This window comes from Micromys minutus (genome assembly GCF_963924665.1).
Source record: "Micromys minutus genome assembly, chromosome: 26".
In the NCBI taxonomy this organism is placed as follows: domain Eukaryota; kingdom Metazoa; phylum Chordata; class Mammalia; order Rodentia; family Muridae; genus Micromys; species Micromys minutus.
This window is the reverse complement of record NC_137961.1, coordinates 1,045,093-1,069,111: the sequence shown is the minus strand read 5'-3', so window position 1 is coordinate 1,069,111 and position 24,019 is coordinate 1,045,093. Positions and strand designations below refer to the sequence as shown.

At 41.5% G+C, this 24,019-nt stretch overlaps 1 protein-coding gene across 1 annotated transcript in view; it reads right to left on the bottom strand.

The window, feature by feature from the left end:
* The window catches only part of UBE2W (ubiquitin conjugating enzyme E2 W), a gene marked incomplete at its 5' end in the record, with an annotated part of 43,743 nt that extends 20,180 nt beyond the window's left edge, over positions 1–23,563 (bottom strand). The window contains 3 exons of the mRNA XM_080938631.1: positions 2,676–2,778; positions 6,458–6,549; positions 23,462–23,563. Of these exons, the coding sequence (XP_080794757.1) occupies positions 2,676–2,778; positions 6,458–6,549; positions 23,462–23,563 (297 nt within the window). The remainder of the gene's footprint in view (positions 1–2,675; positions 2,779–6,457; positions 6,550–23,461) is intronic.
* Positions 23,564–24,019: the final 456 nt, after the last annotated feature.

The window sequence follows — 24,019 nt, the reverse complement described above, 5'->3', positions numbered from 1 at the left end:
TATAGAAATACTGTTTTCCCACGATTAAAGAACATCTGTTCCAAAAAAAAAAAAAAAAAAAAAAGAACATCTGTTCCTTCCAGAGTCTCCACTGAGTTGAACGCATGTGAGTGGTATGCTGTAACTGCTGAAGTCAGACAGAAGCAGCTACCGGCACAGAAGTTAGAATCCCAGACAGTAGAGAACCCAAAGATACTCTAGTGAGAAGGAAGAAGTCTGAGTTTGGTTAGTCAGCAGACGGCTATTACAATGCCCAGGTCATGAAGCAGAGTCCCTTCAATTTATAATTGTATAAAAACAGTCAAAGGACCCTTAAGGCTTAACTTTTTGCTCATATAACAACTTTATAATTCGAGGAGTCAGTATTTAGTTAATATTACCACTTTATACAATTCCGTTCATAGCATAACGCATTAACTAATTTTCTTAAATTTTCTCTTGAGGCCAAAGGACATATACCTAAAAGATGCTCCAACATGTAACAAGGACACATGCTCCACCATGTTCATAGCAGTCTAATTTATAATAGCCCAAAGCTGGAACGAACCCAGATGTCCTTCAAAAGAGGAATGAATACAAAAAATGTGGTACATTAACACATTGGAGTACTTAACTCAGCTATTAAAAACAATGACCTCATGAAATTTGCAGGCAAATGGATGGAAACTAGAAAATATCCTGAATGAGGAAGCCTAGTCACAAAAGAACACATACAGTATGCACTCACTGATAAGTGGATCTGGCCCAAAAGCCTGAAATACCCAAGAAATAATTCACTGACCATATGAAGCTCAAGAAGGAAGACCCATACTTCTTAGAAGCGGAAACAAATACTCACTAAAGATAGAGGGTAGGAGGGACTTGGGAGGGAAGAAAGGGGGGAGATCAGTTATGAGAGGAGACAAGGATGATATACAGAGGGTCAGGATTTTGAATAGATGTGTGTAGCAATGGGGGTTGGGGAACTATGGGTAGCCACCAGAAAGTCCCAGATGCCAGGAAAGCAAGAGCCTCCCAGGACCCAACAGGAATGACATTAGCCGAAATGCCCAACGAAAGGGAAGGAGAACCTGTAAAGACCCTATCTAGAGGTTAGGCAAGGCCTTCAGTTACCCACTCATCTCCAAATTTTTAACCCAGAATGGTTCCTGTCTAAAAGGAATACAGGAACAAAGTGTGGAACAGAAACTGAAGGAAAGACCATCTAGCGGTTGCCCCTCTTGGGGATCCATCCCATATACAGACACTAAACCCAAACACTATTGCTGATGCCAAAAAGAACATGCTGACAGAAGCCTGTTATAACTGTCTCCTGAGAGGCTCTGCTAGAGCCTGACAAATACAGATGGAGATGTGCTCACAACCAACCACTGTTCTGAGCACAGGGACTCCAATGGAGAAGTTAGAGAAAGGAACTAAAGGGGTTTGCAACCCCATAGGAAGAACAACATCATCAACCAACACACCCTGGCCCTCTGCCAAGCTCCCAGGGACTAAACCACTATTCAAAGAGTATACATGAATGAACCCAAGGCCCCATCCACATATGTAGTAGAAGATGGATGGCATTGTAGGAGACGCCCTCGGTCCTGTGAAGGCTCGAATCCCCAATGCAGGGGAATGCCAACGTGGTGAGGTAGAAGTGAGTGAGTGGGAGGGAGAGCAGGGGAAGGGAAGACATGACAGTGAAGTGGAAAACAGGAAAGGGGACATTTGAAATGTAAATACAGAAAATATCCAATTAAAAAAGAATATTATGTTGAAGGTGACAATGAAATATGACTTTGCTCAAAATAGCACATTTATATTTTAGGCACTGGGTTTATTTTCCAGAACACTTCATTACTTAGCAGTAACACAGAGGGTTGGCAGGGTTTCATTTTAGCAACACATCTCAGAAGCTTCAAGCTTAAAATGTGAAACAGGTTCTTATAATTGAGAAGAATAAATAATTCTAGTAACTCACTGTCTTATAAGTGTCCAATTAATTACTTACTAGTTAAATACATCTTAAGAACATTCCTGGAGCTGGAGAGAGCCCAGCTGTTAGAAGTGCTTGTTCCCCAGAGGACCCAGGTTCAACTCCAGTACCCACATGGCTACTCATATGCAACACCATCTTCTGACCTCCCAGGACATCAGACAGGCATTTGCTGCACCGAAATATAGGTAAAGAACTAATACAACCTCCCCCAAGAAAGGGTTGGAATATTTGTTTGTTTGTTTTAAATTCCACTACCCCCATTTTTCTTGTCTAAGTATTAACTAGTATTAAACGGTTTGCTTCAAACCATAACAATCAGATTCCAGTTGACTTCATATATTTGACATCTGTAAACACATGCTTGTTTTTAATGGCTGCAAAGAAAACACATCAATGGAAAACCAAAGACAGTCCTAGAAGAGCCTTTATCAGTGTGATCAGTGGTTCTAGAAAGAGTCCCTGAAGTTATTCAAAACGTTAACCTTCCCCACTGCTCATGAAACCCTGAAGCTCCCAGAAGCATGACAGCAGCAAAGCCTCTGTCCCAGTAAAATTCATAAAATTGTGGCTTATGTAATTCTATCTACATATTTATATTGGGTTTGTGATACAGATTTTAGTTAGGCAAAAGTAGCCAATTTAGTGTTTTGCTCTAATCTAAATATACAGTGTACATGCAAGGGGTTGTTACCTGAGGAGAGTCAAAAGGGTATCGACTACTAAATTTAAACAGAAGTTGAAATTTTTCCCCTTCATATAAGGTTCCTGGTGCACCTTCCATGTCTACGATCCACCTAGGACATGAAAAAGAAAAACAAAAGGAAACAGATTTAAAACTTAAGATAAAAAGGACTGAAATGAAGGGAAAAGAGATCACTGAGCTGCCAGGCATGGAGCAGAGTAACCCGATGTTAAGTGCTGTACTGCACCCAGAAACTGTCACACTGCCTTTTTCTCTTTGTAAAGAACTTTTAAATTTTACCATTATTATGTATACTGTGTATGTTTGGGTAAATTTATTATTGTTGTATGGGGTGGGGCATTCACAACGGCAGCATACAACACACAGCTTTGTGACCCTGTCCTTCCACCTCTGTGTAGGTTCAGATTGTGTTTTAATCTTTCTGACCCTCAGAGCAAGGTTGTTTGTCTATTTGGGGTGTGTGTGTGTGTGTGTGTGTGTGTGTGTGTGTGTGTGTGTATGTGTGTGTGTGTAACCGTACACATGCACACTGCATGTGTGAAGAGGGCTTCAGATCCCCTTGAGCTGGAATTTCAGCCTGCTGTGAGCCACCAGTGACATGGACCCCAGGACAGAAGTCAGGATACCCTGGAACAGCAACACAGCCTTTTACTGTGAGTTCTCTCCAACCCACAGTAATAATCTTTCCTATCTTTCTGTGACACTCTGAATTAAAATTAAGTCAAGGTCAGAGCCAGGCTTGTAAGCCAGGTCTGAAACAAACTATAAACAAATAGAAACTCCAACATATGCTAATATCAGGATCTATACTGAGCTCTTCCTTTCAGATCATACAATCTTATTTTCTTTAGAAGACTACTTTGTTTAGTAACAAAAAACTTTTTAGACAGTTTCAGGTTCATTAGCCATCTTCCTGTTAGAAGCAATGGAAGAAAGTGCTAGACTGTAGCTGACAAACTTACCTCTTAATCAGCATTCTAAAAAAGATTAAAAGGATCCCCATCCACACTCTCTGGAGGTTTCAAGCAAGGGTGTCTCCTGCCTTTCCTCGCTAGCTCACTTTCAACACTTTAATTAAGCACACACAGATTCCTATGGTGTTTAAGTAAGCTTGTTTTGTAACAGGAAACTGTTTTCATTATTATTCTGTAACCATCTCTAGTCATTAGAAGGGGGACAGATAAAAACAGCAAAGGTGACAGGACAGACACCATTTAGACTTGAATGGAACTCATGAGGAATGAGTTTAACTTATTTTTATTTATATGAGTAACTGTTGCTGTCTTCAAACACACCAAAAGAGGGCATCAGATCTCATTACGGATGGTTGTGAGCTACCATGTGGTTGCTAGGAATTGAACTCAGAGCTTCTGGAAGAGCAGTCAGTACTCTTAACCACTGAGCCATCTCTCCAGCCCCAGGAATGAGTCTTTAACTACAGCTGTCATGTATAATTATTGTAAGTGACCAAATCCTTTAACCTCATAATTATCATGTACAAAAATTAGCTTATTTTTAAATTCAGGATAACTGGGGTTGAGGATATACCTCAGCAGTGGAGCACTCATCAAGGCCCTGGGTTCGATCCCAGTACTGCCAGCCAGTAACACCCACTCATCTATCTATCCAGGAAAATCAGAGGAAGACCAAGAATACTGGTATACGGTTCTATTCATGTCTCACATGGTACAGAAATAGAAATGTATGTAAAATAGTAACATGGGTATGATTTAAGTCTGTGAAAGAAATTAAAGTACAAAAACCCTTAAAAACGTAAGAATTCACTTTCAGATGTAAGAAGGACACTGTTCGAAGAGTGAAATGATATTACATATGTAAAATACAAAAACCTCGTACATTTCTATTATCAGAGCTAGGACTCAGTAAATTAAACAGCAGCACAAAGCTGTCTAAAAAACAAGAACAATATGGGCACATACAAGTCAGTAGTCAAGTCCTTGCATGCCACACTAAAGAGGCCTGGCTTCAATACACAGCTCTATGCATGTGCTCGTGCAACCACACTCTTATAAAACAAAACAAGGGGCTGGAGAGGTGGCTCTATGGTTGAGAGCACTGGCTGTTCTTCCAGAGGACCCAGGTTCAATTCCCAGTACCCACATGGCACCTCACAACTATCTAACTCCAGTTCCAAAGGATCCAACATCCTAACACAGACATATACATGCAGGGAAAACACCAATGTACATAAAATAAAAATAAATTACTTAAAACAAAAACTAGGTCTTTCTCAGCTTCAAAATTCATCTCTCCCATCAGCTCACATCTACTACCCAGAGAGATAATCCAAGGAAATAGGATTTCCTGGTGTTCCTTCAATTCTTAATGTACCGAATTTTAGGACTGACAAACACAATTTACTTGTGACATACAAGCAGAATTTAAATAACAGCAAAGCAAACACCATTAATCATGTAATATTTGCACGAAATAGGTCGAAGACATGATTTCTAATACTATGTGCAATAAAATTTTAATCTTTGCTAATTAAAAAGTAATGCAAGCTTACTAAACTTTAAAAAGATATAAAATAAAAATACTTAGGGATAACAACTGTTATTGTTGGGGTATAATTTATTCTAATCATTTTGCAGTTTACTACATCACTGATGACAAGAAACACAGTACTTTTATTATGTGCTCACTTAAATTTCAGTTTTCCAACATTACTAATAACATGTGTATGTGTGCCATGTGTGAGTATAAGTATGCTGTTTCTCACCTTCTACCTTCACATGGGTTCTGAAGATCAAACTCAGGTCACCAGGCCTGTGTAGCAAGCACCCTTAGCAGCTAAATTTCTGGCCAATCCCAATCCCACAGATTGAACCATCAGTGCTTAGATCTCAATCATGAGTACGTGCCTCAGAGTAAGGATGTAATGAGAAGCATATCCTTCTCCAATGAGTCTCAACTCTTGAATTACTATCCCTATTACTCATTTTTTAAAAGTTATGGTTTGAATTTGGCATTCTTCTCACACATCTTCACTTGTAATAAAGAAAGCTATTCAGAGAAAAGCTGGGTTTTTGGATCAAGACAAACACCATACAAATGTCTTCCTTTGGGGCATGGCTTATTCTTTAGATCTCACCAAGTTTTCCAGAGTAGTCATGAACTTTCCAGCTCATTCTCTGAAGTCAACTTCCTAGGTAGTGAGGACTATGTGGATGTACCACTGCACCCAGCTAGTAAGGCCCTTCTTCGGAATTCTCAAAGATAATTATAAATTATAACTAAAAAAATTTCTGCCTTACAAACTGACTGCAGACTATAAAATGATGGCACTTCACTGTGTCACCCTTCTCTACTGTAGACAGTTTTAACTCAGCCTTACAATCTGTGCTAGGTAACAATCCTATTGTGCTAGGAATTTATCTTTGTCTGTTGTTTAGCACAGCATGGATGTTTGACTTACTATGTTTAAAGGATAGGTTCATGGTGAGAGCAGATGTGGTGGCACATACCTATCTGTAGCAGCAGTGTTCTGTAGATGAACACAATAAACAGACATACATACATAAACAACAAGGAACATGAAGAAGACTGCTTTAACAATGAAGGAAACTTTACAGATTACATGACAATGAGGCTATGCTGACACAATAAGGTTAAAAATGAATATGCAGACATATGGGAGAAGATCTTTTTACTCCATTGTGTAACAGAATGCAATGACATGAACACAGAGTTTTAAAAGATGAGTACATGCTTGTACAACACAAGATCTTTAAGAATCAAATACTCACTGGGTGATTGAATTCTGAACGCTCTTTTCATTTAAAGTCATTCCAGGAGGCGGGTCATTCTGCAAAGCCAACAGTTCTTTTTGTAGTCGTTTCTAGAAAAATATCAACAGTAATTTATACTTTAATATCTTTCCTCTATATAGTCTAAAATAGGTGATTAAATTTCTTCTCAATGCTCGAACCTCTTTCTTCACAAGCCCCTCAAAACTCTACAGAATGTTTATCCTTAATCTTTAAACTACGGTCTGCCCTACAATTCACAAGCAGTGAATCGGTGTTCCAATCCAGTTCCGAAGGACCGTCAGGTATGAACTTTCTTCACAGCTACTTTACTGAGGACACAAAGTTTCAGTGTGGGCTAGAGATGGGCTGTTCAGCAGCGTTCCCTTGCTTTCAAATAACTACCATAGTGTTCTGTAACCATGGAAACAGATATGCTTTCCAGGAAAATTATGAAAGTAACCCACTCCACAAGCCTCCTAAAAAACAAATTAAATTCAACTCAGAGCCTAATTCTGTACTTATCTTTTTTAAATAGGATTATTTGAACACGATTCACTCTTTTAATGGCTATTTTCATAAACAGTTTTCACTGTACATTAAAACAAGGTTGTTGGATTTTCTTCTCCATACTAACTTTCTAATTGGCTTTATATTTTGTGCTTTTTACTTGCACAACTTCCAGTGTTGACCCCTTTCCTAGTTATCATCAGCAAACACTCTTTTCCTGTGCACAACACAGCAGAACTGGGAGTGTGGCTCTAAGCTGGCATGCACAAGGCTCTGTTTAATCCTCAACACTACAAAAACCATAACTATTATGTATGCAAGATGGTAAAGATCCTTTTAAATCACATTCTTACTTGAACTGAATCCTAACTCTGGTTCTCTAGAAGACCAGCAAGTGCTCTTAAACTACTGGCCCATCTCTTCAGCCCAACATTACTTATTTTATTTATTTAAATGTATGTGTCAGTGCACATATATGATAATCAGAGGACACCTGAGAGTCATTCCTCCTCACACCATGTATGATCTTAGAGACTGAATGCAAGTTGTCAAAGCTTAGTGACCAAGCACCTTTACCCAATGAGCCATTTCATTGTCTTTTTAATTTCTAATTGTTTAGGGGTTTTTACATTTATTGTTTTATGTGTATGAATTTCTGCCTACATATATGTATGTATACCACATTATCATACATGTTCAGTGACCTTGGATGTCAGAGGAAGAGATCCAAAACCCTGGAACTATAGTTAGAAATGACTGAGAGCCACCATGTGGGTGCTGGGAACCCGATCATTTTCTCTGTAAAAGCAACAATGTTCTTAATTGCTGAGCCATCCCTCCAGCCCCTAAAAGCTAATTCTTGGAGTAAAATAAACAAATTAAATATTAATTTATAACTCAAGTGGTTTATCCCCTTTAAAAAAATGGTCTGTCTAGTTTAGTAAGATATTCCATTCCAGGACTTACATCTTGTAAGGTTTTGTCTCACTGAAACCTTGAAAAGGTGCTTTTTGTTTTTACTGTTGGTTTTGCTGGGAAACTATTCTAAAGTGTAGAAATTCTCATTGAAGGTAAAAAGAAAAACAAACAAGAGAAAGTAGATATTCAAAATGAAACTAGCCTGGTCTATGTAGGGAGTTCTAGTATAGGCAGGGCTACCTAACGAGACCCGTCTCAGATAAAAATAAATAGGAGCTGGAGAGGTGGCTCAACAGTTATAAGCACTTGTTCTTGAAAAAGACCTGGGTTCAATTCCCTGCTCACAACAAAACTCCACTCCATCAGTGAGCACAGGCTTGCAAATGGTACAAAGATACACACAAATGCAAACCCTCATACTCATAAAAATAAAATAATAAACAAACAAACAAACCTATTATGATGCATGAAAGGTCTCCACAGTATGGGCAGAGGTAGAGAATACCTATAGGGCTCCCCCACCCTGTTACGAAGTACAGGTTGAAGTATACTCAGAGGTCTAGGTACTACTTGGAAAGATGGGAAAGAAAAAGCAGATGTGTACACAACGAAGAGAGGTGTATCTGGAGATGTGAGCGTGGTGAGAAACAGGCTGATATGAGTAGCCTGCTATGCTACCTGAGGCCATGGGAATGTCCTATGCTGCTTAGACTTCCATGAGGGCCATATCTGGGTTCATGGCCCATGTTACTACCAAAGGCCATGTGGACAGCCCTGGTCTGGACTCCTGTCTAGGGCCATGTTGAAGTCCAAGAGCAACACAGAGCTGGTCCTGGTGGCATGGACTTGAGTGAGCCAGTCATAAGAGCATGAGTGTGTGAGAGCTGGGCATGTCCCTACCCAGCTTGCAGCACTTGGGAGAGCAGCCACCACACCTCACATAGGCAGCACAGTAGAGCTGACCCTGGTGGTGTAGGCACAGGACAGCTGTACCTGAGGGCCAGGGCATGGGCGAGGGAGAGATGGCCCCACCCCCTGCTGGAGATCTGGCCTTGGTGGCATAAACATGGGAAAAAGATCCTGACCCTCACCTGGGCAGAGCAGAAAAGCTGGTCCTGGTGGCCGAAGCTCAGAAGAGCTGGCAGGCTGACCAACTCAACTACTACTAAGGCCCAGATCCAGGGCTCTGAATTGGCCCACCCCAACATCTGCCCATCTATGAACTGCTGGAGCTTGTGAAAGGGCCAGTCCTGTAGATCCAAAGTGACATGGTCTCCATGACACAGAGCAACAACAGGACACCTGAGAAAAGTCCCAGTGAGGATCCAGTATTGATAGTGTAGCAGAAACCAGAATCTTTGAACCACACCAATAATGAACATTTGCAAGTAAAGCTGTTAGGACAGTAGTTTCAATGGCCAGGTTTTGTTGTTGTTGTTTAATTATTTTTTCTTTTGGAGGGGGAGGTTGCAAAGGCAGAGGGCAGATGTGGAGGCACAGGAATGTAGTGAGATTGGGATGTTTAATGTGAAATTCAAAGTCAATGAAAACATTTTTTAAACGAGAAGAATGATATTATGTTCCATTTTTTAAAATTATCTTTAATATCTGGTTCAACCTGGATTCTCAAAGATGTTCTAGTAGGTATACAAACTGCCTCACAAAATTGTTATAAATAAGTAATATAGGACTACAGGTTTATTTTCATTCCTATTTAACACTACAGATTAACAATGTAAAAAAGCAGTAAATAAACCAAGAAATTGCAAAGAAGGCTGCAGTCCAGTGCAGATGTCTAAGGGAACTACCAACCAAGAGAGAAGTTACAATGTTCCCTCTCATGACAAATCCCATGACCCTGAGGCTACAAAAACCAATGACTCCCTCTCCACTTTCCAACACAAGCACCATAGGGACCTGCAGACAGAGAAACCTAAGAACATCACCTCCACCCCAGGGTCACTGTGCCAGCAATTTACTCTGTAAATGTGTTAATCCTGGTCAGAGAAACTTCGCTTTGCAGTGGGCAGCAACTAATACAGACCGATAACTGGTCAAAGCATGGAGTGACTGCGCATGTTCAGCCCTAATTGGGATATATACATCAATTCTTTTCCCTCAAAGCTCATGGAACCCCACACAAAGGGGAATAAAAAGAAATGTAGGAGCCAGAGAACGAGGAAAAACACTATGAAATCCTGTCTTCCCAATGTGACATGAAGTCATAGCAGCTTACCAGTCCACAAGACCTTCCCAAGATCAAGCCAGTCAACATTCCAGAATGAATATAGAAGGCCCCACTTCCTAGCAGTGGATGGCTGCTGAGGGAGGGGAAATCACTAGCTGTAGATTGCCCATACCCAAATGCAAGGCCTCCCAGACCTATGTGTATACAGGTGGGGAAAGAGAAGGAAGAAAGGGGGATGGGGTTGGTAGTGGTTATGACTTAATAAAAAATACATTTTAAAATGGTATACATATTTAAAATACCGTATGGCCAGGCATAGTGGTACACACCTAAGGTGTCAGTTCTTGGGAGGGGAAGATAGAAGTTCTACCACATAGTGAGTTCCAGGACAGTCTAAGTAAGTTACATGTTACAAAAACTGCATCTGGAGACACAGCTCAGGAGTGAGTTCTTGCTGTTTTTCCTGAGGGAACAGTTTGGTTCCTAGCAACTCTGCTGGGCAGCTCACAACTGCCGATAGCTCCGGCTCCAAGGGATCTGAGGAACCTGTATACACATGGCAGACACAGACACATAAAAGGGGGTGAGGGCAAATTAAATAAAATAAATACCTTATATGGAGGGGTGGCACACCTTTAATCCTAGCACTCAGAAGGCAAAGGCAAGGGGATCTCTGAGTTTGAGGCCAACCTGGTCTACAGAGTAAGTTTCGGAACTACACAGAGAAACCCTGTGTTAAAAAACAAAAATTTAAATACAGCTATTAAACACCTTATTAACTCTTCTAGGCAAGCACCATTGGTAATAATGAATCATCAGCTCCTAATAGCCTCTACCCCAACCACCCAGTCACTTCATCTCAACATCTGATACTGATTCTCCTCCACAATGAAATTCCATTTCAGAATGTGTCTGCTAACATAAAAATAGCCATGAAACAAAAGAAATTCTGACAAAATTAGTAAGACTATCAGTGTTTTGCTTTGAATAAGAAATATAATTCTTTTATAAAACTACAATTATGTAGAAAAACAAGAAATACATAATTATTTCTATAGCTTTAAATTTGAATCTTTAGGCCTTCCAGAGAATTAAACCTTAAAAATGTCTTGGGTCTCCTAAACTCTACACTGGAAACAAAAAGATTCATGATAACTAATCCAGTTTACAATGTTTATCTAATCCCTAATATGTGCACGAAAACACAAGCTTACTGTGATGAAGCTGTACATCAGAATCACCTATGGAGGGCTGGAGAGATGGATCAGCAGTTAAGAGCACTGGCTGCTCTTCCAGAGTCCCTGGGTTCCACTCCCAGCATCCACATGCAGCTCACAACTGTCTACTTCCAGTTTCAGGAGATCCAATGCCCACTTTGGTACTTCTCAGGTAATGTACACAAATGAGGCACACAATTAATTACATGCAGACAAATACCCAAACACATAAAATAATAATAAATCTTTTTAAGAAGAAAAAAATACCTAAAGTCAAGAGAAACTCCAAAATGCATGCCATGGCAATTAAATCATAATCTGAGGACTTGTAAATTTCTCAGCTGACTTCAATAGGAGGTCAAAGTTGAAAACAGCTGGTTTTATTTGTCTGGCCCAACTTGAAAAACAAAACCAAACCCAGCAAACACTAAACAGAAAAAGTCACTAAACAGCAGGAGAAAGTAGAAACAAGGAACATGGATGTAGCAGCTCTTCTTACTAGTTCTAAATCTGCATTACACTTCCAACTCAAGATGGACTGAGAGTGAAACCAGTCAATTCGAAGTACTCGCAGCAGCTTCTGTCTAAGCAAACACTGAGCTGAACACAGAGCTCACTGCTCCAGAGAAACACTATGAACCTCTTACTACAATTTCAGTCAACCACTAATAAACCTTTTTATGTGTGTTTATTTTTAAAGATCCCTCATTGGGTTGAACATATCACTAGAGCAGTTGCCTAGGATGTATGAGGCCCTATCCTGAGTCCCTAACACCAGGATGCATGGATGGATGGATGCATGGATAGATGTCACTTATACACTGTTAACTCGTTAACATTAAATTCACAGCCACAGCACTGTAATTTATGCTTCAGAGAATCTTACCTGACACAAGCATTCTAAGGAACATGATAGTGCATTATGAACTCAGGACCCCCAAACAGCACTTTAATACTAGGCTTGCAGCTAATTTTAAACAGAGAAAAAAGGAACAAAAACCCAAAACTCAGGACATCAAAATGAACCCCAGAAAGGACATTTGCTTGCAGTCAGCATAATGGTGTCTTGTTTGACCTTCAGTGTGTGCTTAGGGGAACATACCCTCACTGCTTTGCAAATGTGACCCCAAAACACTTTTACAGTTTATTTAGGGTCTCAGATAAAATACAAACAAGCAGGTGGATTCCAGTACAGAATCTGTTCTAACAAAGACAGCACCATCCCCTTCTCAAAGTCCAGTATATCTAATTTCCTACCAGACTCTCTCCTTGATGTACAAAGCAAGCTTAATTTCTACAGTTTCCACAACTGATAACATATCTTATGAAGTCACTCATAAAATGTAGCTACAGATTAAAGAAAAGGCTAAGTTTACACCTGGGACAGTTGACCTGTAAGATGTCTGTGCTACAGTATTTTAAAAGTCTAATGTCAGTGTGCCTCTTTTAATGATGATGAAGATTAACATAAAAACACATGAAGTCTCAGCAATAGTTTGTTGGGATTAAAGGCAATTTTTAGTAGGGCTACAATATATATTCTCTGTAGACAACTCTTCACTTATCAGCTTGAAACTATCAAACCTGACGGACTTTCAGTCTGGACATATTCAACTTCAGAAGAAAAATAAGCTGCCATGTAAACACTAAATACACCATACACCATATTTTTAAGAAAAGAACTTTATTAATCAAAGATCTAAATGTATGAGCTACAAGTCTAGTACTTAGAAAAATACAGATGCAGCCATAGGTGGAGGTACTCAGCTCTAACCCCAGCATTTGTGAGCCAGGGCAGGATTTTCCATGAATTTAAAGGTCAGCCTCATCTACACATGTTGATCATACTCAAATTCTTACAGGGCTGGAGAGATGGCTTCATGGCTAAGAGTGCTGGTTGAGGACTATAGTTTGGGTCTTAAACACCACATCTGGGGGCTCATGTGGCCTGTGACCCCAGATCCAAAGGATCCAACATGCACCACTAGTCAGCTGCACACATGCATGCACCCACACACACATATACATAATTAAAAATAAAGTCTAGGGTGGTGGCCCACACCTTTAATCCCAGTAGTTCAAAGATGAGTCTAGCCTTAAACTCAAAGATCTGCCTGCCTCTTTCTCCTGATCAATAGAATTAAATGTGAGAGCCACCTCCACCTGTCCTTTTTTTTTTACTGATAGTGTAGTAGAAGCCAGAGGCCTTTTCTAAAGATTTATTTATTTATTTTATGTATGTGAATACACTGTCAGTGTCTTCAGACACACCAAAAGAGGGCATCAGATGCCAATGCAGATGGTTGTGAGCCACCATGTGGTTGCTGAGAATTGAACTCAGGACCTCTGGAAGAGCGGTCAGTGTTCTTAGCCACTGAGCCATCTCTCCAGCCCCACAGAGATGATTTAAAGTGTACAAGAGATAGGTCTCATCAGTTGGAAAGCTGAATCAAGATGGACAGAGTTTGAAGCCATCTTAGAACTACCCTGTTCACAAAACACTGGCACAGACACATGTGGGCTGATGCATGATGGGCAGTGGAGAGGTGGGTGGGGAAAAGGACATCGAGAGAAAAAAGAGAGAATGGAGGAGGAATCAAGATGGAGCCCAAGGAGGACCTAGATCCAGGTGGTCTTGACTGGCGATAGGTAGATATGAATATTTTTAAGGGTTTCTATAGGTCTTTTTATCTCATATAGAAGAGCAGTTTGTATCTTTGTCCATTGGATAAAAGCTTATTATGTGGAGGACTTATGGATTGAGAATTTAATATATAACCTGCTTGATAAGCTACTAGGCTTTTGGAGTCATGTTTGTGCAGGGCGGTGGAGAAAAGGAACATGCCGGGGTGGTCGTGTTCACCCGGGACAAACATCACTCCCAGGGCAGCTTTTGGAGCATGTGACTGAGTCCATGCTCTCGACTCCACACTAGAGTGGCATCCGCTGAGTGAGACGGGTGGTGGGGTGAGGGAGTAGGCAATAAAAGGTTAAGCCATCCTTTTAATATTTACTGCAACATACACACATGTGAATCTATATATAGTATATAAAAATGTTATGAAATTTTACAGGATTTGCTCATCTAAGGATTTTGGTATCCTAGCCTTGAAGTGGTAGCATACACCTTTAATAGCAGCACTTGGGAGGCAAAGCCAACCTGGTCGACAGAGAGGGTTCTAGGACAGTCAGAGATACACAGAGCAACCCTGTCTTGAAAAAAAACAAGGAACAACTGTATTAGGTCATTTTACAACTGTGTGGCACACAGTTCCCTTGGGTTCTTTTTATATGTTAGTGGCATGCAGAGTTAACTGAGGGTTCCAAGCTATTCTAAGTAGGAGGACTAATTAATCAAAGATCTGTCCAATCAGGGAAATTATAGGGTTAGAACTTTGAAGCCCACCCTCCCAATCTCCAGGTAAAGGATAACTGTGGAGGCAATCACCATGACCAATGACTACATCAATCATGCTGCCTTAACAAAACCTCACAAACCCACAAGAGGATAGGTATGCAGCTCAGTTACTAGACTACTTGCCCAGCATGCATGAAGATCTGCCTTCAAAGCCCAGCACGGTACAAACAGAGCCTAAGGGACCATCCCTGTAAACAGGAGGCTCAGAAGTTTAGGTTCATCTTCAGCTACACCATTGGTTGACACACTGATATACATGAGATCTGGTCTCAAGGGGAAAAGTCTAGAAATGCTGGTTTTGAAGAGCTGGTTGAGCAACAACGCATCTACATTCCAACTCTAAGGAACAGACTCCAAAATTCCAGACCCTTAATGAATCTCATCTGTGTCGCCTCATCTGGCTCTTTATTTGTATCCTTTAAAATGCCTTCATTGCTGAGCATGGTGTAGAACACCTTTACTCCCAGCACTCTGGAAGCAGAGGCAGATCTCTGTGAGTTCAAGGTTAGCCTGGTCCATGTAAAACTCTAAGACAACCAGGCTACATAGAGACTATAACAGCAACAAAACCCTTCATGGTTAGGTGTGGTGACTTCTGTCTGTACTGTCAGTACTCAAGAGATTAAGACAGATTTGTCAACAAGAAAACCATAAATTCCTTCATAATACACAACCTAGAGTGCTATGGGCCAAGATACTCCGCTGAGAATCTCCAATTTGGAGGCTAATCAGATATAAGTTGGAAGTAACCTGGGAGTAACCTGGAACTCTATGCTTACAACTGTTATCTAAGCAGGGGGCATTCTTGTAGGACCTGCATTAACTCTGGTCAGTATATGAACTGGATTGAACTGTAGACCACCCACCCAGCTGGCATCAGATAAATGCTTTATGGAGGAAATGAACTCAGAAGTGACGAGTACAGAACCTAAGGAAAGTTTTCTCTATGGTCTTAGAAACTTAAAATGTAAAAACTCTACTCTTCAATACAGATCTGAAACAAATTAAAATATGCATGGACACAAAAAAACGCGGACACCAGCATCACAATAGGGAAGAATCTCAACTATCAACTGATGAATGAAGACAGGAAACAAAATCAAGTTGACAAATGAATAAACAAACCCCTTACAACAAAAAATGGACTACTCCTTGCCCCCATCTCCGAAAATACTGATAAAATCTGCACCAGAAATAAACTCAGAGACACAAAGCTTATGAACCCAGCTATTCTGGCTCTCTTGAGGCTGGGGTAAAAAGAAACATGGGAGTGACCGCAAATACCAGGCTTCTTTTGGGGTTGATGAAAACATGAAAAACAGTATTCATGGGGTGGATATATCAAAAGCCTGCACTCTTTTTCTGTTTCAGTTACTTATTTATATATGTGCTACGTTTCCAACCCAAGCTTCAGCACTGAGCTATAACCCAGCCCATATACTTCAACTTAAAAGGAAAACTAGACCTTGACAAGTGACACAGAAGGTTCACAATTTTACTTGAATTTCCTCGAATTATGAAGACGACTGTGGAAAATGCACATAACTGGAACCTGTATTTCCACCCTACTTCCTATGATATGGAAATAATAGTCCTCATGTGACAAATAATCATAAAAGAAATCTGTTTTCTCCACTGATAGTCAATACAAAGACCAGAAATCAAAAAGAAGAGCAAAACAAAACCCTTGAAGAGAATCTGGAGTCCTACCTTCATAGTTAAAACACAAGCAACTCAAAAAGTTTGTGAGATGAGATAATCTGCAAGTTTATCAAATTTGACTATTTTATGCTTATAGAGAAAAAGTTATACAGCTATTAAAATGCAAAACTAGAATAAAATCCAAGCTTCCTGTATTCCAGAAACGGTGCTCACTCATTTACCATGTACAGGCGCCCTCCTATACACCAGCCATCCAGTTGCACACAGAGGAAATGGTGGGCTAATTAACTTCCAATGAATCTTAATTTGGAGGGACCTAGCAACGTGAGTTACTGGTGTGTGAGAAGAATGGTGTTTGTACTGGTTAGTCAGAGACAGCCACCCCGAAGAAAGGCATCTAAGGGTGTGAGTAGGGGCATGAAGAAAAAGGCCCTATGGAAACAGCAAGGAGCCACTACCTAACAGGAACCTGAGTATCTGGGAGAGGTGAAGGCCTTAGCTCATCCTTAGGAATTCTCATCCTTCCTAACACTGCGAACCTTTAATACAGTTAGTACCAAGTGTTGCAGTGACCCCAACTATAAAATTATTCCCTTGCTACTTCATAACTGTAATTTTGCAACTGTTTTGAATCATAATGTAAATTTCTGATTGTAGGATGTCTGTCTGATATGTGACCCGCCCTGTGTGACCCACACAGGTTAAAAACTGCTGCCTTAGTCCTGTCACGGTCTAAGCAAAATAAGGAAGCCAGTCAGGTTGTGACTGAAGTGGTCATTTGCCTTTTGTCTGATGTGCTGGAAAATCATCTGTGAGACTGCTAATATAAAATCCAGAAAGGAATGATGATGATGTAATCTACAAGAGGAGACTGTTCATGTCCGGGCCCCATGCAGGTAGAACTCACATCTGCAGATGATGGGGTGGGATGAATCTAAGGTTCCTAATTCAGAAATAAAGAAGGTGGCAAGTACCAACAAAGAGAAAATGTGTCTGGGGAAGAAAATTCAAAAAGCAATTTTATAGCTGGGTGTGATGGTTCATGACTATAACTGTAAAAAAGAAAAAAGAAAAAAAAACTTGGAGGATTACAAATTTACAGGCATTCTGGACTACATATTAGGAGATCCTGTTTCAAAACAAAATAAACGCATTTTATGCATGTTTGCCTCCCCCACTCCTCAGTCTTAACCACTCCGTTTCATACTGGAGTAGCATAGGTTCTCAGATCTCAAGACAGCTCCCATCATCCTAGAGCCTCTGATTCCAGAGTCCATGTTGTTTATTCATAAGAGTTTTATAAAGGTATCTGAATGGTAAGAGGTCTTCATCTCAGAGGCATGCAGTATTCCTTTGTGATCAAAATCCTATCCTGAAACACTATCAAATTAGGAAACTTTTAAAACACCTGAAAAACTCAAACAAGTCTTCTGCAGATATCAATCACAAGCAGATACCAATTATAGAGAGATACAATGCATGTCATCAAGTAAATACTCCATTTGGGTAAATAACAAACCAAAGTGTATCATCTGAAAGACGCAAGATCACACTTTTAATTCTCCTTGATGATAAAGAGTACCTTTAAACAGTAAAAACTCACCATCATAACTTTCTTAGTACATAGCTAGCACACACATAATTTGATCCATAAAGTATTTTTATTATGAATGTTAAGGAATAATTCCCCCTCCTACTGCCTTTTGATTCTTACTATGTAACCCCAGCTGTCCTGAAACTGGCTATATAGACCACAACTCACAGAAATCTGCCCACCTATGTCTCTTGAGCACTGGAGATTTAAGGTATGCACTACTATGCCAGCACCCATCAATTTCTTAGTGACACAGACTATAAATCAATACACTGACAAGCACTTGTTTCTTCTCCTGTGGTGTGTGCTGGAGATGGAACCCAGAGTCTCAAATACACTAGGCAAATCTGCTACCACTGAGCAATGAATCCCAGCCCATCTGCTTGATTCTTTACTGAAAAGCTAAGTGTCCCAGTAACTAACTTCTCTACAATGCCAAACTTCATAAAACCTTCATTACCTTCAGATGTACAGCCTCACTAGATTCCAGAACTTGGTTTCAAATCTGATTAACTAGTTACTATAATTTTTAAAAAGACACTTCTCCAAATAAGTATCTTACAGAAACTGCTAAGTCACAATAAAAGAGTTTACTGACAAATTGCAGTTAAGAATCAGATGAAGAAAAATACAGAAGTACTTAGAAAAAGTTTTACAACTACACACAAGCCAACAAACGACCCTTTTGACTATATAATGTGAATATGGATTTTAAAGTATTTCTGAGTACTATTCAACCTTGCCACTAAAAATTTGCATAACAGATTTTTCTGAAGTAGACTTGATTAAAGCAGAACTTGTTATTTCTGAATGCTTCTTCAAGTGGCAAGAGATGGACAAGTCTTCACTATACTCACAAGCTTTGTCCACATTTAAACGATTAAAGCACTTTCTTCCTGCTTCCATGCAGTTACTGGGAACGGGTGCTTGAAGGGTTAAAAGTCTGTAATGTCTAAGACAAATATACAAGAGATGGATCACAAAAATAAAAGGGACAGAATTCCCATCACTTCGTGCTTTTGGTCACTTACGTATGTCATTGACAGAGAACACCCTCAGAGAGGGAGGGCTCCACAAGAATAACCACTGACCGCAATTATATTACTTACAGTTGACAAATGTCAACTACTCTGTGCTAAATTTCTAAGATCATAACCACAACAGGGGTCAAATTAAGAAAACACACCAGATAAATTTTAGTAGTCCACTGCCTTACTCACTCAGCTATGTTATCCCAATTAGGTTAAAAAAAATGTTGAGACAGGGCCTCATTATGTAGCCCTGGCTGTCACAGAACTTACTATGTAGCCCAGGCTGGCCTAGTACTCAGAGATCTTCCTGACTCTGCCTCCCAAGTGTTGGGATTAAAGGCTTGAACCATCCAACTTCAATCAGGTAAAATTTAAAACTTCTATAGTTTAAAAGGAGTCTCAACAAAATGGTTAAACAGTAAACTTGAAAATATGTATGGAAGTCAGACTAAATATTTCATAACATGAAATGAGCTATAAAAAATGGGAAAATATATACAATACATATATACACAATAGGGGAAAAAGTCTTGCTATACCTTACAAACTTTTCAGAATCACATTTTAAAAACTAATAAAATAATGCTTCTGCAGTATGTAAGGGAAGTTTTGTTTTCCTTCTTTTTTTTTAATTGGATATTTTATGTATTTACATTTCAAATGTTATCTCCTTCCCTCCATCCCATGCCTTCTTCCCCTGCTTCTAAGAAGCTGCTCCCACTCCCACCTCATTCCCCTGACATTCCCCCTGCACTGGGAAAAGAGCCTTCACTGGACCAAGGGCCTCTCCTCCATTGTTGGCAGACAAGGCCATCCTCTGCTACAATAGCAATGGAGCCGTGGGTCTCTCCATGCAAGCTCATTGGTTGGTGTTTAGTCGGGGGGGGGGGGGGGGTTGATAGTGTTGTTCTTCCTATGGGGCTGCAAACCCCTTCCGCTCCTAAGGGATGTTTTAAACTTGTCTTCCAAGTGCCACTAGCACTGAAACTTATTACTAATATCCTTTCACTTAATTTTTTTTAAATCATTTTTTTGTTTTTGACTGCAGTTAAAGGGGTTGGATTGCCCTGAAACAGGAGTTAGACAGTTGTGAGCTGCCATGTGGGTGTTGTGAATTGAACCTGGGTCCTCGGGAAAAGCAGCCAGTGCTCTTAAATGTTGAGCCATCTCTCCAGCCCCCTTTCACTTAATTTTTTAAAAGAATTTTAATTGAGAAAATTAAGTTTATTATTTTAAGTAGTACCAATAGCAGATCATTCTTTTGAGAGTGAGTTCTTAGGGCTGGAGAGATGGACCAGCATTAAGAGTGCTTGTTGTGCTTTCAGAGGACCCAGCACCCACATGGTGACTCACAATTTTAACTCCAGTCAGTGGATCTAAAGCCCTCTTCTGGCCTCTTCAGGCATACACAAACATGCATGCCAGGCAAAACGCCCATGCATGTAAAACAGAAATATATCCAAAAAAGTCTTTTTTAAAGTATGAGTTCTTAAAATTTTATCTTACTTCGTGATTTCTGACTCTGCTTTAAGAACTAGTAGGAAGTGGAGGTGAAGAAGATGGAAAAGAATGCATCAGAGTGTGAAATGCACCACACTGAACTCTACAAAGATGAATGCTAGCAACAGCAGCTTTCCCACAGGACATGGGCACAAGGATAAAATCCTCACGGTCCTAGCCAGCTGAGTGGCTAGGTGCCTCCAGCCGCCAACATCATCTATCTTTGAGTACTTAATGTGAATGAAAGAAAGTTGAGAAGCACTGGCAGAATGCATGACCAGGACTCAGGAGACCCAGGCAGGAGGAGCTCAGATGTGAGGCAAGCCTAGGCTACCCAGCAAGAACCTATTTCAAAGAATGAAAATAAAACAAATAAGAGCAAGCTGGGCAGAAGTGGCCCCACACCTTTAGTCTCAGCACCCGGGAGGAAGAGGCAGGTGGATCTGGGTTTAGGGCCAGCCTGGTCTACAGAGTTCCAGGAAAAACAAAACAAAACAACAAAAACATAAAAGTCATTCTAATCTCAGCTTTTAAGTCCATATTCTCTAGTTAAAAGCAAAGGCTCTCCTTACTTGATTTTAGTGCATATAAAAATTATTCCATTGCAATCAAGTAATCAAATCCCATAATACATGTGTACAGTAATCAAATCCCACGATACACGTGCACAGTATACATGTTTAAAATAAATCGCATGATACACGTATACAGTATGCATGTTTTTAAAATACAGCTCCTATTGCAGTTTAAGTAATCTCTTCTTTAGCAATAATAATATCCCCTATGGAAATCTAATCTGATCTGAAAATACCGACTGAGTTAATGAATACATTTGGTGATCACTGAATTATAGTGTTATGTTTAATCAAGTTATTTTTGAAAAGAGCTAACTTCTGCTATCAAGAGGGATAGGAAACAAACTTGGAGCAAAGATACTAAAATGAAAACCGCACCAAAGAGTGAGTCTGCTATGGAGCAAGAACTACTCTTGCAGAAGACTCTACTTTGGTTACCAGCACCCACACCCAGCAGCTGGCAAGCACCTGTAACTCAGATCCAAAGCAGGTGTGGTCTACACAGGCACCTGCACATGCACACACCCACCCAGAGACAACACACAATTGAGAAATAAAAGCATAAATCCTTGTCAAAATGCTACTATTACCAGAAAAAAATCATCAGATACTTTGAAATACATGTAAAAGGTCAAGATTTAACTTTAGAACAGAAAGGACCAGTTCCCACTCTAATCAGACAAAAGACGCTGCTACTCTAGAATAGTGGTTAGGGCATAGACACAGGCAGAAAAAACATTTTCCCCACTGCTGAAGACAGAGTAAATTCCAAAAATACCAATCTCTCTTACAAATAAATCTTCCTTTTCCAAATACTTGTAAATGTAAAAACTAGCCAGCTCTCCTGACAAATACAATCACAACTGTGATGAATTTTAATCCTGATTGTTAGTCTTAAATGATGCCTGTATGTTCAAGTGTTCATAACAAGTAATGTCTTAATACAGTTACAAATCTTAAAGCAATCACATAGCCCCTAGCCCGTCCAACTGGTGTTCCACAGTTCCTTTTTTGGCCTCAAATGACGAAACTTCTCTAACGTCTCTAGGGAGACGAGTAAAGTATAACGTTTCCTGAAATTGTTCTTGTTTCTGCACCATTTCGTGACACCTCTTCAACTAAAAATGTTACTAGCAGTTTTATTGTTCTGCAGGAGAGGCCAAAGGGACAAGCAAATGCAGGAAGAATACCGGTAGAAAAGCAGAGAATAAGAATGAAAACGATTCCTAGCACAAAGAAGCGCCAACAACCAGATCTTGCTTATTCTAGAAACAAAAGCCAAAAATTCTTCTAAGGAAAATGCGGTTTCTCTCTTCACTCGAGAATGTTGTTAAATCTCCAAAAGGCGTTTCACAAACACTCTACAAGAGTTCCACTTTCTCTTCCTAAGTGCTTTAACATGGCCAGCCCTATCTGTAAATTAAACGCCGGCTATAGATAATGCAATCTCTAGAAACTACAATTGTGGTTGCCATCTTTGCATGGAAAAAAAAATAATTTTTCTTGGATTTGCAAGGTGGGGAAAGGAATACGTTAAGTTGGAAGGCAAGAAAACCACCGCCAAGTCAGATAGGGCATGGGTTAACAGTCGTCTTCTGCCAAACTAAGGTTTTAAAGGTCCGGGAAAGAAGGGCAAAGAAGCCACGGCCTTACCAGTCCGCAAGGGTGGGGCATGGTAAGAAAAAAAAAATTAAGAGGGCGAGTTTCTATCGAGGCCGAGAAACAGGCCCACGAGCTCGCGCGCTGGGTGGCACAGGACGCTGGGGACAGGGACGAAGGGCGGCTTCGAAGAAGAGACGTGGGCTGCCAGGGAATGCCCAGAGTGCTGGCTGACAGGAGGAGGCACCCACGGGGCACGGGATGAAGATCAGCGAAGAGCGAGCAGGAGCCCAGCGATCCGAGGCTGCGCGTGGGAGGCCGGGCAGAGGCCGCAGAGTGCCGTGGGCAGGCGGCCGTCCTAGGCGAGGCGCTCTCCGGCTGCCCCACGCTCTGCCCGTCTCCGGCCTCCCCGACCGCGGGCGACGGCGGTGGGCACAGCTGTTTCCACCCCGCCAGGGTGAGCGAGGGGGGAAAGCATCCCCGCGGTGTCCGGGAAGCCGAGCGGCAGCGGTCCTCGCGCAGGGGCAAGGAGCGGAGCCCCCACCGCGGGGCGCACGCCGAACTTCGCCCTTTCTTCCCCTCAGCCGCCTTTATGCCACAACTTCGCGGCCCCGACTGTCCGCGGCCACTGGCCGACATCCCCGCTCGGCTCGCCCGGACGATCCCCGACGCCCGGAGGTCAGGGAAGATCGCTCGGAGCCGGGCCCACGGGTCCCAGACGCCGCCCCCGCGCCGACGCTCGCCCGGTCTCGGTGGCCCCCTCGCCCTCCCCGCTGCAGCAGCTTCGCTCACCTGCATTGACGCCATGATGAAACCATCCCCCCAAGGCCAGCGAGGCCGGAGACGCAGGGGGCGGAGCCGCCGTGCTCGCGTCACGCCGCGGGGGCTCAACATCCCGGGCACGGGGGCGGAGTCGCCGATGGGAAGGGGTCCGCGTGCCCGATTGGCTAGCGCGCGGGTGCCCGGGGGCGGGGCGGGGCGGGGCGGGTTGGTGGGCGGGGCGGGGCTGGGCGCCTTGGGTACCTTGCATCCCAGCCAGTTTACTCGCCGGCCCACCTTCAGTGCTGGTGGGTCGTTGCTCAGGGTTGGACCAGCAGTGATGTGCTGAGGTCACCAAGCTGTCTGGGTTCCGCGGGCATTTGGCGGGGAGGGGATCTCATTTTGTTTTTCCCACCTACAAGTGAACCACCCCCCGACCCCCGTTCGTATGTGTTTTCGCTCCTGAGCCAGATACGACTTCTAGAGATGCTTTCTCGTCTTTGCAGACCTAGGAGGCTTCTACTTTGAGGGGCAGAGAGTCACAGGTTTCCCTATAAGACAGAATGAAAAGTGAGAGCAGGTCAACGCTGT